At 63.7% G+C, this 15,144-nt stretch overlaps 1 protein-coding gene across 1 annotated transcript in view; it reads right to left on the bottom strand.

The window, feature by feature from the left end:
- Positions 1-4,531: 4,531 nt before the first annotated feature.
- NACC2 (NACC family member 2) overlaps positions 4,532-15,144 on the bottom strand; it is a gene marked incomplete at its 5' end in the record, with an annotated part of 35,168 nt that continues 24,555 nt past the window's right edge. The window contains 4 exons of the mRNA XM_082469357.1: positions 4,532-9,496; positions 10,965-11,062; positions 11,359-11,464; positions 13,645-13,809. Coding sequence (XP_082325483.1) covers positions 8,991-9,496; positions 10,965-11,062; positions 11,359-11,464; positions 13,645-13,809 — 875 coding nt within the window. The 3' untranslated portion in view covers positions 4,532-8,990. The remainder of the gene's footprint in view (positions 9,497-10,964; positions 11,063-11,358; positions 11,465-13,644; positions 13,810-15,144) is intronic.

The following is a 15,144-nucleotide window of genomic DNA, read 5'->3' as shown; positions in this document are numbered from 1 at the left end:
CTGCAGTAAATCCTGCTGCCGTAGTCAGCAGCCCAGTGGAGAGACCCTTCCCCAGAGGATGGGCCTTGGGGTGCCTGGTCCTCCCTCCCACCTGAAGGGCCCCCAGCTCAGCAGACTGGGATGGCCGGAATCTGAGTCTGGGAGGAAGCCGCCCGGCACGTTTCTGCCGTCCTGGGTCAGGGAGAGCCCCAAGGCGAGTGGATATAAAAGTTCAGAGCCTCTGTTTGGCCATCACCCGCCCCCCGCCCCCAAGAGAACACAGCTGGCTGGGGGCGGGCCAGCAGGCCTTTACACGAGGGCTCCTCGGATGCACAAGGACAAGGTAACCCCCCCTTCAGAAAATGGGCAGAGGGGTGGGAGACACCTCACCAAAGTCGGGGGTCGGTCGGTGGCCAGCAGACGTGAACGGGGCCGACACCCGAGAGTTTTAGAGCGAGCAGAGTGCGGTTTGCAGCCTAACCGACCTGGCGAAAGTTGAAACCCCCCGTCGAGCCCCGCTGTTGGTGAGAGGGGTGCACCACCCCCCGCCCGCGCCGGGGGCTCCCGGGAGCCCAGCCCAGAGGAGCGGGCACGGATGTGTGGCCTGCAGCAAAAGTCTGGGACCACTGCTGGGGACCCTGCCCCTCCCCCGCTCCCACCAGCCCCAGGTGGGCGGCGCCCAGGGCAGGGGACTTCAGCTCTGGGCCCCCGCCCCCCACAGGTGCCCCGAGTGGGCCGGGCCGCGAGCCGGCTCCTGTCCCCGTGGCGCTCCTCTTTCTCAAGAGCCCTCAGTCACCTCAGAGGGAGGGCCGAGGACCTCCCTTGTGGTGGGGCCGAGGCTCGGGCCGTGCACGCCGTGGTCTGACTGGAGAGGCGGATGGACAGGTGGCACCTGGTGGTGGGAGGAGCCGGACCACCCTCTGCTGGTCCCGGCTGAGCCCATCCAACCTGCCAGCCTGGGGACGCTTCCTCCCCTCAGCCAGGGGGTGCTGCCAGGGGCATGGTCAGTGAGGTCAGCCCAGGCAGGGGCCTGGTTCAAACGCTGGCTTTTCCCCCTTCCAGCTATGTCCGGGTGACTTCATAAACTTCTCTGAGCCTCAGTTTCCCCGTCTGAAAAATGGGGCTATAGTTGGATCACCTCACAGGACTGTGGTGGGACTCCAGTGAGGCCCTGCACGGGCGGTGAGCGGGCAGAGGTCAGCCGGGGTCAAGCTCCCTCCACCCCCGTGAGGCCCGAGGCATGCTGGTCAGAGACAGCTCAGGAAGGAGACCCAGACCGCAGGTCCTTTGGAGGTCAAGTTCCCCACTCCTGCCTCAGGGGCTGTCCGCAGGGGGACTGCCTAGGAAATCCTGCCCGGGGGCCAGCTTTGAACACCTGCCGTTAGGAGTGACTTCCCCTCCCCCCCTTCCCGAGTGCAGCCCCCCGGCTGGGCGCCAAGACCTCTGCCTCTGTCCCTGCCCCTGCTCCAGGGGAGGGAGGCCAAGGGCCTGAGCAGAGTGAGGGCCAGAGAGGGGATGGCTTACCAGCAGCCGGGGCCTGTCTGGGGTACCGGTGCGGGGCGCCCTGGAACTTCCTGGGCCAGGAGAGCTGCCTGCTGGTGTGGCGCCCTAGCTGCCCTGCGCAAGGGGCCCTGTGCTACCAGGAACCAGCCCAACCGCGGGGAGGCCACGGGGCAAACCTGGCTGGCTCCTCCCCAGGGCCACTCTGTCCTTACCTGATGGAACCAGGACAGAGCCACACACCTGGGCCAGCCCCGCCCTCAGGCAGGAGGGGAAACTGAGGCCCGGAGCCCAGGACAGGTGGGCTCTGCCCCGGCCTGGTCAAGGCCTCTCCCCTCCCTACCCCTGACCGCCCTCCCTGGAGAATCAGGCTGCCTTTCCTGGAAACTGGGGCCTCCGCGCCCCTCCCCACGAGGCAATGCGCCATCCATCTCCCAGCCCCACTTGTCTGTCTGGAGCTGTTAGTAAATTACGGTCCCAGGAGGCTGGGACCAGCTTCCCCTCGGCTGCTTCTCTGCTCAGCAAGGCCCGCTTCCCGAGGGCGGGGTGGGCTTTGCGTCCGGACAGGACCCCCAGCACCACCCCAGGACAGACCCCTCAGGCCCCCTCCCAGCTCCAGGCCTGGCCACTGGCCACAGACACCCCAGGGAAGCCCAAGCAGCCGGGCCGGAGGCGGGAGATGGCCTCGTGGTCTGAACCCCGCACTCTGTCACAGCAGGAGTCCTGTTGACACAACGTCACCGAATCCACCTTCTGCTTCTCTCCCACCTCCCGTGTGCCCTGACCTGTGTGTGGGGGGCCCAGGTGGCCGAAAGCTCTCAGAGCTGGGCGCCCCGGGGCAGCACAGAGAGGCAGGCGCCATCCCTCCTGCCCTGCCCGCCCACCCTTCCTGACGCGGGGCCCTAACCTGCTCCCGCCTCCTTCCCTTGACAGGTGAAGACCCCCCAGTGGTGCCTTGACAAACGTCTGTGTCTACTTCCGAGTAGACCCTCTTGGCTGGCCTCCTGATGGGCTGGACATAGCCCAGAGCCATAACTGACCTCCCAAGCCTCCCCGGCAACAGGCCAGGATGCCCTCCAAGCTGGGCTGCTGCCAGCATGGCATGGGGTGCCTCAGTCTCCCCATCTAGGGAGCGCCGGTGCCCATCCAGGGGGTCGTGAAGGACACACCACTCAGTTTGTCCATCAGGGTCAGGAGTGGGCACGACGGTGGTCACCCCTGCGCTGGCCAGGCCCTCACCCGGCCTCTGGCTCAGACTCTCAGGGCGTGGACGGGGGCGCCCCTCCCCCGCGGGCTCAGGACCCCACCCCCACCGGGCTCTGACCCTTTGTTCCCGAGGACAAAGGGCTCCCGGCAGAGCCTCCGGGTCCTGCTGACTCCGCACCCCTTCCCAGAGCAGGACAAAGGAGTGGGATGCAAAGGTTCTGATGCCTCAGCCAGTTTCTGTGGAGGCTACAAGGGCAGGGAGGCCGGCTGAAGGACGGAGGCTGGAGGGGACAGAGCCAGGCTGGCAGGTGCCCGAATCCCCTCCTCCTAGGACACCGGGAGGCTCGCACGGGGAAAGGGGCTGGGCTGGGCGCCTGGAGCCAGAAGAACCCGGCAGGACTCCTGGGTTCAGAGCGGAGCCCTTCCTCATGATACCCACCTCCCCACCCACACCCCGGGCCCCAGGTCTTCCCGCCGCCGGGGACTTGGGGCCCGCCTGAGTGGGGGCATTTGGAGGCTTATGATGGCGTTTGGGGGCCTTCCAGGGGTGCAGCCTGTGGCCCCAAGGTTGGGTGTCTCCACCAGCCCAGGTGGGTGACCTGGAATCCACCGATCTAACAGCTTTGAGGTCCCGGGCAGGAAGGGGGAGGGGCTTGTACAGGCCGAGCTGGCGGGTGAGCTGGGCTCCGGGCATCAGGGCACAGCTCTGAAAACAGGACCTGAAGCGCTCACCCATCAGGGCTCGGCACTGGAGTCGGCGGGCGCGCCTGGCTCTCCCCAGGCTGGCCCCTGTGTGTGATGTGGCCCCTGAAGGAGGGGGTGGCTCAGGGCGACCCCAAACCAGCAGACCCACTGCCGCAGGGGCCCATCTGGAAACCACGCCCACCCATTTTAGACTCTGTCTGCTCCATGCTGGCCACGGCTCCAGGGGACCCCCTTCTGGGAAAGTCACACGAAGCAGACCTACAGACCCCTGCCCCTGGGGGAGGCAAGATAAACCAGTGAGCAAATAAATCCATCCCTAGCTTGGGCAGAGCCGCTGCTACAAAGCCTGAGAAAGCGGGAGAGGCCGGGGGTGCTTTGAGAAGCAGGTCAGAGGTGAGCCTTCTGGACAAGACCTCGCAGGACAGAGATGAGGAGCCCCCCACCCAGGTGTCCGAGCGTCGGAATCGCGTGTGAGGGCCCGAGACCTGACCCGTGTCTGTGGGACACACTGATGCAAGGCCTCGCCCACCGGGGCCCAGGGGAGCCCAGAAAGGTCCTGTGGGTACAGCAGAGGAGCGCAGGGGGGGACAGAGCTGCCAGGCTTGAATCAGAGAACCCCAGCCCTAGGCTGGCCTGGAGGGACGGTTCCAGAGATGGTCAGGGGATGGGGTGGCCTGGCCTGGCCCCGGGGGCCCCCAGTCGAGCCAGGTGACCTGGTCCGCCCATGTGCAACTCCCCCTCCATCCACCTGGGGGCAGACCTAGCCCAGGCGCAGGGGAAGGAAGGGGAGGGAGGCAGCCGCACACCTGGAGTGGCAGGCAGGTGAGCCAGGTGAGGTGGAGGCCCCAGTTTGCAGACAAGAAAAAGAAAAGGAGAGCCTCGCCCGTTCACCCGGAGCTCAGGGCCCTCCCCCAGGCACCGGACCTGAAGGACATCCTACCCACCAGCCCCCTTCCCTTGTAAGATACTGGGGGGAGGGGGAGGTAAGTGGGTCAGGTGTGGGCGAGCCTGGGGATGGCCTTTCCCCCGCCCAGGGCTCCTGGGTCCCGAGGGTAACCCTGCTCCCAACAGCCCACCCCCTCCCTGGCTTCTCAGTGTTGCCCTCCCCCAATGCCACTGCGAGAGCAAGATGCAGGCAACCTGGGTTTGAACTGACTTTATTATTCTGTAAATGTGAATTTTACAAAGCGCTTTACAATGAACGATCACATCCTTGTGTTTGTTTGTAACGGATTTCACCTCCTGAAACGGCTCTGAGCACACTGCAAGCCCTCGGTTTCCTGGTCGCTGGCGGACGATGCGTCTTCTGAGTTATGATACGGTGTCAGCCGTGGCGAAAAAGCAACAGTCTAGACTCTGCCAACTAGCAGCACGGAAGAGAGGGAGGTGCAGGAGGAGCAAACAGAGGTTTCCTCCTTCTTCTCCAAAAACCAAAAAAAAAAAAAGAAAAGAAAGAAAAAGAAAAAAAAAAAAGCCAGCCTCTTCTGCGGCTGAAATGGAACTCAGTGTTACTGTGAAACAGGCCTCCTTTATACAGCACAGGACAATTTACTGATTTATTTTTAACAGTCGTGAGTTACAGTACTACATAACCCCTCCACGGACTCTTCACAGCAACCGTCTCCTTTTTAAAAGTCTCTTTTTTCCCAAACATTCCGTCCAAAGGATGAATGGTCTATTTGCACCCAGTGCCATCCAAATGTTCAAGTCAAAAATATTTATACATTTTATATTTAGTTCTTTTATTTTTTTGTCTGCTAAAAATAGTATTGCAAGTTTTGGCTTCTTTTGACATAAAAATTACAATCATGTGCAAAACGCTAACAATGAAGCATTGATCAGAATTCAAGCAGGTTGTCCAATCTGAATGCTTTAGATGCTGCGTCATTTTCCTTTCCGTTTTTCTCAAATAAACAAAACAAACAAACAAAACCCAGAAGCCCTTGCTATGTTAGAAACACCTTGTACCGAGCCCCCCATGGTCTCCGGCCACCGGCGGGTGACACGCCCAGAGCTGGCTGGATGACATAATGACAAATTTATGCAGCAGCAACATTTGGAAACAGTAGTTAAAGCTCAAGACGGCTCTGAACTCTCAATTCTGTGTTTAGGATTTACTGCTGGCAGAGGCAAACAGAGGTTTTCTCTGAGTTTTCAGTTGGTTAATGGGCCACAGGCCTCTTTCTACTTGCAGCAAGATATTTCCATAAAGATAAACCCACTGGAGGGGCATCTAAGCCGTCAACGGCTAGGGTGGCACGCACGGGGCCAGTGCTGGAGGGTTCCGGCCGTCAAATGGGGACAGGTCAGGGCCAGGCACACAGCAGACCCCTCCCAGGCCGAGCCTCTCTCTGCCTTCCTCCTTCCTCCAAGGCCGCCGAGGAATGCATTTTCACGGAGGAGAAACAGGCCCGGCTCCGGGGCAGCGGGCAGGGGCCAAGGGCTGCACCTCAGAGACCTCTCCCCTCGCCTCTCGTCCACATTCAGGGGCAAGGAAAGCCGATCGAATCAAATGCAAGGTTAAGCAACCACAGAGGACTCTGGGCGAGACCAGACACAGTGCAGAAAGCAAGAAGGGATTCAAGTACCGAGGCCGCCGGCCAGGCGGGCGGCCCCACCGAGCTCACAGTATGTCGCATCTCCCGGTCCCTTCTCCTGGACCTTTGCACTCGTCCCAGCTGCTTCCCTGGCACGTCCCGGCCGCTGGGGAGGGCAGGAGAGGGCGGGCGGCCGCTGGAGCCCAGGCCAGCCGCCCACCACAGCCGCTGGGACCGGCCCAGTCCTCCTCTCCTCCAAAGGCGCTGATAGGACTTAGCTCTATAGAATAGACTCTATGTAGTTATACGCGTATTGCTAATAGTCAAGCTTAGGGATAAAGGTGCAGACATCTCATAAATACTGAGTGGCTTGTCTCTCGGTCTACAGGATCTGGGTGAGTCAGGATCACGCTCACAGGACAGGAATTAGTCGTCTTGTAAACAGAGGAGGGGGAGGGTCCGGTTCTCTTAATTGGTTTTCCTTGGGAAAAATGATCAAAAGATGCTAAGGCACTCTGGAAGGCCCCTCCGAGCCCAGGCCCGCCGCCGCCCACCACGAGGAACATTCAGGACGCAGAGGGAGCGCCCCGGCAGATACAATCATCAGCCACGCCCGTCTGCAACGCTCTCGACCCACGTCCACCTCGGGACACACTAGTGCAAAACGTGCAAAACGCTCGGCCTGGCCCGCCCGGGGCGCAGGGAGAGCTCAGAACCCATTCACATTTGATTATTACTAAAGTTTCACCTGTAGCTCTTGCCTTCCTTACCCAGAACAACAAAACAGACGGCGATTATAAACAATTAAAGGACAGAGATCACGGGACATTGTGCTAGCCTGAGCGGCGGTGAGGCCATCTCCGGGAGGCCCCCGCCTCCCCCGCTGGACCAGCGGCACCCCTCCTTGTCCTGGCCTCGGGTGAGGGCCGTGCCCACCTTGGAGTGGAGGAGAGGGGAAGAGCGAGCCCTTCTGTCAACAGCCAGGACGGGCAGCCAGCCCCCGAAGGTCCCCAGGATGGTGGAATGAAAGTGCAAACATGGGGCAGGGAGAGATGAAGGGACCTCGTCTGGAGAGGGGACGGTGGGGTCTGCCTCACCCACCACGCCCCGCCCCGCAGCCTCCTGACAGTTTAGGGGGTGTGGCCGGCCTCCTCCCAACTCCAGGAGGACTTGGTCCTGGCCCCTGGTGGGCTGTGGGCCTGGGGGGTGCCCTGCCAGCTCCAACCCCACCTGGGCCTGAGACAGAGGAGGCCCGCCTCTGGGCCAGGTGGTTGGTCCAAAGCCCCAGCAGGAAGGAGCTGCAGCCCCTCGGGCCGGGACCACAGGGCTCGGCCCTCCCTGCGCCACGTGCCCACCCAGGGTCCCCCGATGCCGGCCCGGAGCCACCAGCGCTCTCTGGAGGGCAGGCACCTGTCTGGCCTGGCTGGAAGACATCCCCGCCCCCCGCCCAAGGTCTCCCCCAAGGGCCCTCCACAAGGGAGGGCTGCAGTCAGCAGGACTAGGAGCCCAGGTGGGAGAGTGCCTAAGCCCCCTGCCCTGCCCCCCAGGCTGCCCCCCGCTGGGACCCACTAGGACAGCTCAACTTTGCGGGTCAGGGGGGTTGAGCCATACCTGCTTGACAGGGGGACGAGAGGGGGGGAAGCAGCAGGCCCGCTCAAGTCTAGGGGTGGGGTGTGCCTCTGGCCAGGCCTGGGGGCTGTCTGGGACTCGAGGGGAAGGCAGCCCCTGGACGTCCGGACACGAGCACTTCGGACAGCCTGCGCCCCTCCCCGCAAACAGCAATTAAACTTCACAGTGAGCTTTCCAGCCTCAAACCAACACTTCCACGCCCCCGCCACGCATTCCAGAACCTGTGCACCTGCAAACCGCCCCAGCTCAGGCCTGTGCCCACCACCCACCCCCAACGTCAGAGGCGCGCATACCCCAGGGCTCGGAGCGCATACGGGGGAGCCCAGCACCGAGGGGCCTGGCTCCAGCCCCAGCCCGGCCCCCGGCTCCCTTCCTCGGGAACACACCCTGGCTGCACTTCAACAGGAGGTGAGTGGGACCTGGCCGGGGGGCTGGGGGACATGGTATCCAGGTGGACCCACCCCCAAGCCGTAGTGGGTGGGGGCAGGGACCCCAATCCTCCCTAATTTTTTTTGCTCTTTTGGGTCTGAAAGTTTCCAAACCATACATGAAATAGATCTGAATTAAGACGAAAACAAATAAACAAACAAACATAAACCCAATGTGGCTGCAGACTGCGTGGGCTGCCCCGGGGCAGGGGCCCCACCTCACAGGATGGTGGGCGGGTGGCCGGGCTGGAGCCAGCAGGTGCTGGGGGCGGCGGCCCAGGCCCTGGGTCCCAGGTGGACGGAGGGTCCGTGGAGCCTCAGGGGTCGGGGAGACCCCACGGGCGCGGGGCAGGAGAGCAGACGCAGCCAAGATCGCTTCCACCACCCACAGTGACCAGCACGGCCCACCACTGTGCCGTCACCACCGCCCCCGCATACGCTCACACACGCTCCGCACACACACCCACACCCCACACGCACGGCGGACCCGGCGGGCCTGAGCCCCGAGTCTCAGGAAGAAGGGAGAACAAGGAGTTTGGCCCCTGGGGGCCCAGCCCTGGCCCGTGGTCCCGGAGGAGTGGGGGGGTCCCCATGGGAAAGGAACGAGGGTCCCGAGACACATGCTCCCGCCCCACAGGCCCCTGGCTTCGCCCCAGGCAGAGGGAGCTGTGGGGGCAGGAGGCCGGGCACCAGGGTCTGGCGGCCTCTCGCCCCCTCCCCGCACAGGGGGAGGGAAAGCTACAACGTGGAGACTAACCTCTCGAATATCAAAAAGGAGCCCCGGGACCTTCCTCGCAACTAGGTCGCCAGGGGCCTAATCGTTTACAGTATAACGAATGCATTTGTTTCCTTCATGAATTTTAAATACAAGCAGAATAAAAATCACATTTTTTTCAGGCAACAGTAGCAGTTCAGTAGGTAAGTGGCTTGATCACATTTGTCTGTATTAGTAACGCATGCAAGCAGCTTCAGTACCCGCCTCGGCGCCCGGTCCGGCCTCGGGCTCCTACAAGGTCCCCGCGTACGGGCCCTCCGGTCTCCTCCCTGCAGCCGGCGTCGTGGGCCGGCTGCTGCTGGCGCTGCCCTGCTCGAAGGGCTGCGGGGGGCTCTGGCCCTCGGCGGGCAGCGGCTCGGCCGCGGCCACCTCCTGGACGACCGGGCCGGCGCCGTCGGCCTCCGAGCCGGCCTCGAAGGTGGGGCTGGTGGAGGCGCCCAGGTCGACATTCACGGCGTCAGTTCTCAGGGCCACGATGCTGGCGGCATCGCCCCGCCGCTCAGCGTAGATGCGCTGCTCAAACACCTGCGCGGCGGCGGGCGGGAACTCGGGGTCCAGGGGCGCGCTGGCGGCCGAGGAGCCCATGACCGTGCGGTACATCTCCACGCCCTCGGGCAGCATGGACTTGATCTTGGGCAGCCAGCGCTTGCGGACGCGGCGGGCGTTGGTGCACATGTCCGCGGCGATCACGTTCATCTCGCTCTCCTTGAAGCTGGGGGCGAAGTTCTGACAGTACACTGCAAGGACAGGGCGCCGGGAGGTGGCGTGAGCGGCCACCCACCCGCAGGAATCCCACGATGCCGGCCCTCCGCCTCCTGAGGGGCCGTGGGACTGAGATGCCCTGGACAAGCCACGGGGCAGAGCGCTCTGGGCTGGAGAGGCCACCGCAGGGCCAGTGGGGCAGGCCAGGGACCTCCAGGGTCTCCTCCACCTTGCTCCCCTCTGGCACGGGAGACCACAGGGCCACCGAGGCCTCTCCAGGGTCAGCCTGAAGACCAGCGGTCACCCTTCTCGCTGCTGGAGGCCCCGCCCTGCTCCTCTGGGACAGCCTGGGGGAACCTTCAGGGGAGGGGCAGTCAGAGCAAACAGGACCCCAGCCTGCGGCTCTAGCAGGAGCACAGAGGGCCCAGGGGGCTCTGGCTCCTCCTGACCACTGGCTGGCAGTGTGGCCTTGGGTGGGCCCCCATCTCTGGGCCTCGCTTCCCCACTCTGTCCCACCCACCTTGCATCCTTGGTCAGACAAGCCTGATAGAATCCCTGCCCTGGTGGAGTGGGAATCGGGGCAGGGCCTGGGCACCCACTCAGCTGTGAGGCTCGGGTCTCTCTGGGCCCGATCAAAGGGCTGGCAAGGAGTGAGGCGGGGGCCGGCTGACACCTGTCTTCAGCCCAGTCCCCGGCCCGGAGACCCCAGCCCAGCAGTGGCATCAGCAGCAGCAGTAATAACGATACGCCCTCTCCCCGCTTCTCCTCCAGGAGACACAAGATCCAGCTCTCCGAACAGCACGGAACCCAGAGGCGGGTCCCCCAGGGTGAGCCCCCTCCACTGTGAGCCCTGCTCTGGGGCAGCGCCAGCTGCACCCCCTCTCGGCATCTTCCCAGAGCCCCTGCCGGCACCCCACCCATGCTTTGGGATGCGATTACTGGCTGCAAAGGCCCCTCTTTGCTCTAAAACAGAATTAGCCTCACAAGAGAGATTTTTTAAGCAAGAAAACTAAGACAGTGTTTCGCGTGCCGACAGCTACAGGAGGACGTGCTCTTGGCTGCACTGGCTCGTGCCGGGCACCGGTGGCTTCCTCCTCGTCTGGGGGGTGCGGGGGGGACGGGGGCGGCGGTCTGCCACCGAGATGGACCACACTCCGCCCCCACGGGCCCAGCAGCGGGAGGCAGAAGCGGGCCAAGCAGATGGCAAAGGCTCAAAATAACCCCAAAATGTAAATAAGCGGTTTTGTTCCAAAAGGAAAATTAGATCTATTTCACATATTAAAATAGTTTCGCAGCTGAATTCATCACGCTTGGAAACCTACCAAGAATGTTAACACCTCGATACCGGGCCCCCGCGAGCTGCTCTTTTCTCCCCCTCGACCCTGCGGCCCGGCTTGCTCCTGGGGAGAAGCCACCTTTCCCAGGCTGACATCCAAGGGCCTGGGGGCTCCTGGAGCTCCTTGAGACGCCTCCCCACCCCTGAGACCCCAGTCCTCCTCTTACGTTTCACAGCGTTCAGGACGCGGCTGTCCAGCGGCTTGCGGCTCGGGTCACTGGTGGACGAGCGGATGCCCGTGCCACAGCTGTTGGCCAGCGTGTTCCTGGCGGGGGGACAGGAAGGGGGGCAGCGTGAGGCCGCCGGCTGGAGGGGACGCATGGGAACGGGGTCCCTGCCTGCATGCCCCGCTGCCCCTTAGGGAAAGGAGCCCCCCCACCACCAGTGACGTGGAGCCGGTGTGGTTCTTCACTTTGGGGGGGGTCCACAAGCCCTCCCCAGACCCAGGTCTGGCCGATGGCCTCGGGCTGACACCTGTGAGGTAGGGAAGGTGGGGGACCCTGGACGCACGGCCTTGTCTAGAGAAGATTCTAGAGACCGCAGGGCCCGCGGGGGACCTACCTGTCGAAGAAGGTGGCGAGGAGGCGCCGCAGCAGAACCTTGTGCTTCACCCCTGCGCAGAGGTGGCAGTTCATCAGCTGCCCGCGCGTGATGTAGACGCCGGAGCCTGTGGCCGCCAGACACAGAAAGGAGGCCCTCAACCCCAGACCCAGGGCCACGGGCAGCCCAGGGGCTGCTGGGGCCAGGACGGGCGGACCACGGGTGAGGGGGTCGGTGGGGGAGGGTACGGGGCAGCCCCCCTCCAGGCCTGGGACCCCGAGGGGCTGGGGAACAACGCTCCAGGCCTTCCTCGCTGCACTGGGGCCCTGTCACCAGAAGCAGGCAGCCTTGGTCACACGCTTCGAAGGGCTGTCCCCAAACTGCCCTCCCAGCCTCGAGGGGATTGCCTGGAGCTGATGACCTGCGTTTGGGTTTGGGAAACACTCATCTTGCCTCTCAGTCCTCCCTGAACACCAAAGAGCCGCGGGCAGTGACGGGAGCTGGAGTCATGGAGGTCGGGCTGCAGCTCCCCCTGCCCAGCACGGACCTCTCCCGGTGCCGGGAGGGAAGAGTCAGCCCGGGGCAGAGACGGGACCAGTGAGCCCCGCAGTCTGGCCAGGCCGGGCCCCCACCAGGGCTCAGGCCAACCAAGGACAGGGACGACAGGAGCCTCCGTTTCCCCTGGACGCTGCCCGTGGAGAGAGGCGCTTCCGCAGGAGTCAGCCGGCGTGAAGAACACTGAAGGGCAAGGACATGCCGGCCTGCTCGGGAGCCTGCAGGGAGGGCCTCATCTGGGCCTTTGCCTATGATCTGACTTTCTACAGCGCACGTACTGAACCTCCTCACTGGAAAACATGAACAAGGCAGTGTTCCCTTCTGGGCGGCGGGGGGCAGGGCAGGGATGCGAGGGCCCCTGTGAACGCTGCCACTCCGGCTTCGGGGGGCCTTCCCCGGCTTAACGTTTTGTCCCCCACGAGCCAGGTCTCCAGAGAAGCCCACAGGCCCCGGTTAAGAAGCACGGGGCTGATTCTGGATGGAGACCACCATCGGGCGTCTCCGGCCACGACACGCCAAGGGTCCCGCGGGGCCTCACCCCACCCAAGGTCTGCAGAGCCTCAAACCCAACAGAAGGGCAGGTCACCCTGTGCCACACGGGCCGGACAGCCCACTCACTGTGGGGAGATCTGTAAAGGGGGGGCTTAGCAGGAGGCTTGGGGCCAGGTGGGGCCTGGCCAGGGAAGGCGGCCGGCCTGCACCCTTCCCAACCCCAGACTGATAGACAGGCCTCCCTGGGGACCACACCCATCCCCAGGGCCCTGAGGAGCCTGATGCCGGCGCTCCCCGAACAGAGGAGCTGGATGCTGCTTGGAACGGCGTCAGCCCGCAGGGGCGGGGGGCTCGGCGCATGGCCGGGGGCGTCCCCACCCCACCCAGGCCCACCCAGACCAGCCAACACCGCCCAGCTGCCCTCCTGTCGGCTGAAAGGCGAGACCGCCTGCTGAGGCGTGGTTCCAGAAGTGGGGACGGCTCAGGCAGAAGGAACCCCATGATGTTGCCCGGGAGCGGCAGGCGGGGTGCTGGTCAGGAGTGATGGCCCAGCAGCTCACGGAGGAAGAGGGAAGGCCCCATCAATTCTCATCTTCCCGCCGGACAGCCTTAAAAATCTACAAGGAGGGACTTCCCTGGTGGTCCAGCGGTTAGGACTCTGCGCTCTCACTGCCCGAGGTCCCGGGTTCAATCCCTGGTCGGGGAACTAAGATCCCACAAGCCTCACAGCGCGGACAAAAAAAATCTACAAGGAGCTGTGAGGCTGAATGAATCCCAACACTGAGAAGATAAATATTTCCGACAGGCACGAGCCCTAAGGGGCTTTGGACCCCATTGTATTGTTTGTTTTTACAGAAGAAACAAGTCCATTGCTGCCTGGGAGCTGCTATCTGGAAGCTCTGGTCATTACCCCTCGAACGAGGCAACTGGACACTTGGGGAGCTGGGGGTGGGGGGGGCGCTAGTAAACTGCACGGGACTTGGTTTTATCCGCGACCTAAATTAAAACACAATCATGATTGCAGCCCCTGCCAATCAGAAGCACGACCAGCCCAGGGGATTCAATTAAAATGCTAAATTAATTCAATTGAATAACTCCTCTTAATGACACTTTCTTCTAAAAGGAAATTAGAGGAAATTTAAGATGTTCTTTTTTTTTTTTTTTTTGACTGACTGGTGATGAGTCCGTTGTTCATAGCTCCGAAGAAAAAATACAGGCGGGGCAGCTGCATACAACAGACAGGGTGTGGGGAGGCCTCACCTGCCACCAGCTCCAGCTTCTCGCCGGGGTCCCCCTCGGAGTAGAGCTTGGGGTGGCAGCGGTACCCGATCTGGCTGATGAGGCTGGCGGGCAGGGCCACCAGGTCGCGGCGGATGAGGACGCAGGAACGGCTTTCCAGCGGCACGGGCTCCGGCTTCTCTTGCACTGTGGGCCCAGAGGCCACCCGGTCAGGGACACAGCAGATCTCCCCTTCTGCCCACCCAGGCCCGGGCCAGGCCTGCTGCATGCCCGCCCTCCCCGCCCACCGGGTGCTGCCCCTGCCGGGAGGACCCGAGTGAACCAGAGAGCAGAGAAGGCAGGCGAGGGGCTCCCAGCCGGCCTGGGAGCAAGTCGCTGGGGGCCCGGGAGGCTCCCGGGGGGGTGTCCAGCAGGCTGAGGCCTGCAGGGGGAGCAGGAATGAGGGCTCAGGGCTGGGGGTCGGGGCAGGGAGGGAGCGGCCCACGAAGGGGACCAGGCAGAGGAAGGGCAGAGCGGGGGAGGGGAACAGACCTGTACTGTCAACCGCTCCCCAGCCTGTCTCCTCACAGCAGCCCCGTTCTACAGGTGGGGGGGACGCGGCACCCCACCCCCAGAGGCTGCACCATGTATTATTCCTGGCCAAGAGCAGCTCCATCAATATTCGCCAACAGTAAAGCCAGGCGGTGGCACAGCCGGGCAGCGCCAATGCTGTCTCCACGCCGGCTCCAGGCCTCCAGGCCGTCTGGGAATGTTCCTGACAAACCACTACTGGGGTCATCAGGGACCCCCAGGCGCGCCAGCACCTGCAGCTATGATGGGGCGGCGGGGGTGGGGAGTGGGGGAGGCCCCCTCTGACGTCCCCGTGTCACACCCTGAGCGCAAGCACCACGCACAGGACACCAAGCAGAGGACCGTCTCGGCCCCATCCCCACCCCTGCCCCGGCCTCCATAACCACCCACCTACCCACGGGACCTCTGGAGGGGCTCAAGGCTGGGCTGGGGGTTCCCTCTCGGGCTCATGGTGGGAGGCTAGTCTATCGGGCACTTGCTGGGCACCCAGCACACCCAGGTGCCTCCCCAGGTGCTGGGAGGCCGAGGGCCTGTCCCCTGCTCGCAGGGAGCGCCCAGCCCAGAGGGTTCAGCAGGTGGCCAGGCTGGGTGAGGGCAGCGGCCATGTGGAGGCCACCATGGTGGGCAGGACCCCACCTCACCAGGCTCGGCGCCCCAAGACCCTACAAGCAGGCCCCCACTTCCCGCCCCGCGCCTGCCCCCCCCGCCCCCTCCTCATTTTCCTGCCCGGCGCCAGCAGCCCGGGCAGCACCACATGCCCGGCTCCCACTGCAGGGTTAGCTGGAGGCCCGTACCCGGCCGGGCTCCACCGCAGGCCGGCCTCCCCGTTCAGGCTCACACACGGCCATCCGTCCAGCACTCCTCACCCTGCGGCCCACACTCAGTCCATCCCGGCCAGACACAGGGCAGGGGCACGGCCTCCCTCCTCTGTGTCCCCAGCACATGGCGATC

Source organism: Balaenoptera physalus, assembly GCF_965194825.1.
Source record: "Balaenoptera physalus genome assembly, chromosome: 7".
Taxonomy (NCBI): Eukaryota; Metazoa; Chordata; class Mammalia; order Artiodactyla; family Balaenopteridae; genus Balaenoptera; species Balaenoptera physalus.
Note: the sequence above shows the minus strand (reverse complement) of the source record. Positions and strands in the feature narration are given on the sequence as shown.